We start from the raw sequence: 2,187 nt of genomic DNA, 5'->3' as shown, positions 1-2,187 counted from the left end.
GCCCTTTTTATCTATATTATAGGTATGCTATAGTTCTATGCTATATTGCTTAATTTTTTTATGTATAAGCTTAAAATATAGTAAGTACTTAAATGCTAAGTTAGCTTTGTTACGCGCAGCGTCTATGCTAGATGTCTATTAAGATAATAGGTTAATAGAGTGCCTTTTAATAAATTAATTAACTTAGCTTTTACTAGCTTACTTACTACTTATTTTTATTATAAAATTTTAAATTATCTATCTTAAAAAGAATAGACCTTTTATGTAAAGCCTATTAATGTACTTTACTAGCTCTTTCTTCTGCACTAGGCTAAGTAGTTGCTAATTTTTAAGTTTCTCTGCACGCAGGCAGGTAACACGTTAGTGACGCCTTAAGAGTGTAGATTAATTAACGCTATACTGCTTAGCTACTGCAGCATAATTTAGTGATTCTCTAGGTTTTAGCGATTTTAGCGACTCTAAAGCGGCCTTAATACTGCCCATATTAGTTAAGAGAGAGGTGGTTGAAGTTTTGACAGCTTCGCGCAGAACCGTGCATTACGCGAGGCCGTGCATTACACGCTAAAACACAGTATGGAACAAGATGGAGTCCTACGCAGCCGACTCATATTTTTCAAGGCGTAAAGAAAGATGTATGAAGTCTCTTAATGAAGATGCGCTAGTCTCCTATGCCGCGGTTCTTAAAGGTATTGATTGTCAGCTATCACCGGATGTCACAATGGGTGGACTTCATCTCATTCGTCTTTTGCAATTTACGGATGGCGAGCAATGGATTGCCAGAATCCAACTTGACGCTTCCACCCAGGAGTCTGCGGCGCGTCTGAGAAGCGAGATTGGGACAATGGATTTGATAAGAGAACGATCAACGATTCCTGTTCCAAAGGTTTATGGTTACGAGCTGTTCGACAACAACAGCCACGGTACCGGGGTGGCATTCATGCTAATAGAGTGTTTCTCCGGAAATGCTGCAATGGACCTAGATGGAGGCTATGAAACTCATCGTGGCAATATCCTACCAGAGCGAAAGCCTGACTTCTTCCGAGCGATGGCGGAAATTCAGGTACATCTATTAGAAACCACAATTGCCTATTGCTGACTCATACAGGTGGAACTCGCGACTATCAGGCTACCAAAGATAGGTACAATCATCAGACGAGATGATGGGAGCTATGATGTTGGACCTATTCCAATACTAGGAGGGCCGTTCGATTCCTCAGCAGATTTCTTCAGAGCATGGGGAACTCTCACCAAATTCCCTATGTCAGAGACTGATATCAAACAACGAACCGGAGGTGGAAAGCTCTCAGACAAAATAAACACCACTATCAGCATGTTCCCGTCTCAAATCAAGTCGAAAGCATCTCAATTGGCAATATACGACGGCCCATTCCCGATCCACCACCCAGATCTGTACCACAGTAACGTAATCGTGGACAATGACTATCGGATCCTAGGCATCATCGACTGGGAGGGTGCATGTACAGTTCCCTGGGAACTGATTGAACTGCCACTCTTCCTTAGCACCGTCCCCCGTCCGATGGATGCCGCATGGAACTACGATGCAAACGGTGAGCCGAAGCAGGCGGAGACTAAACAGCGGTGGCATGACCGGGCCTGGTACGTCAGTTTAGTAGAAGAGGCTGAGAATCTTCACGGCAGTGTAATGGACTGCCAGCTTTCTAAGATCCTACGGGACGAAAAGCTGCAGCATTTAGCTTTTTCGTTGCGACAGTATCAGGAGGGCAAGCTAGGTTTTTACAGCAGTATCCTACTACTGTTTAATGTTAATAGGGAGGAACGGCATTCAAACTAGAACCTAGCGTGATAGCAATCTTGTAGATTAAGCAAGATTATAGAACAATTTTATAGTCACGTATTAGCTATGTTTAGTACTACAGCGTACATGTTTAATGTTAGCGTATTAGCTGCTTACACTTTATTTTATCGCTATTACTAAAATAGCTAATATAGACTAAGTCTGTAGATTAAGTATATATAATCTAATAGTCTCTATAGTTTCGCCTGTTTATTCTATCTCTTACTTATATAATAATTATAATTAAAAGTACTTAGTATTTAGAGTTAAGTCTAGGTTAGCTTTATAAACGTGTTGTATAATATTATAATAATTAAGGTTTTAACTACAACTTGTTAATTACTAATATATAAATCTAATAAAGCAGAAGA

General features: G+C 40.3%; 1 protein-coding gene across 1 annotated transcript; it reads left to right on the top strand.

The window, feature by feature from the left end:
- Positions 1–718: 718 nt before the first annotated feature.
- BDR25DRAFT_327975 (uncharacterized protein) lies at positions 719–1,813 on the top strand (the record flags this gene model as incomplete). Its single annotated transcript, XM_033692358.1, has 2 exons — positions 719–1,060; positions 1,106–1,813. The coding sequence occupies 2 exons, from the start codon at positions 719–721 to the stop codon at positions 1,811–1,813; spliced, it is 1,050 nt and encodes a 349-aa protein (XP_033543464.1).
- Positions 1,814–2,187: the final 374 nt, after the last annotated feature.

The sequence above is a fragment of the Lindgomyces ingoldianus genome (assembly GCF_010093535.1).
Source record: "Lindgomyces ingoldianus strain ATCC 200398 unplaced genomic scaffold BDR25scaffold_33, whole genome shotgun sequence".
NCBI lineage: Eukaryota > Fungi > Ascomycota > Dothideomycetes > Pleosporales > Lindgomycetaceae > Lindgomyces > Lindgomyces ingoldianus.
Note: the sequence above shows the minus strand (reverse complement) of the source record. Positions and strands in the feature narration are given on the sequence as shown.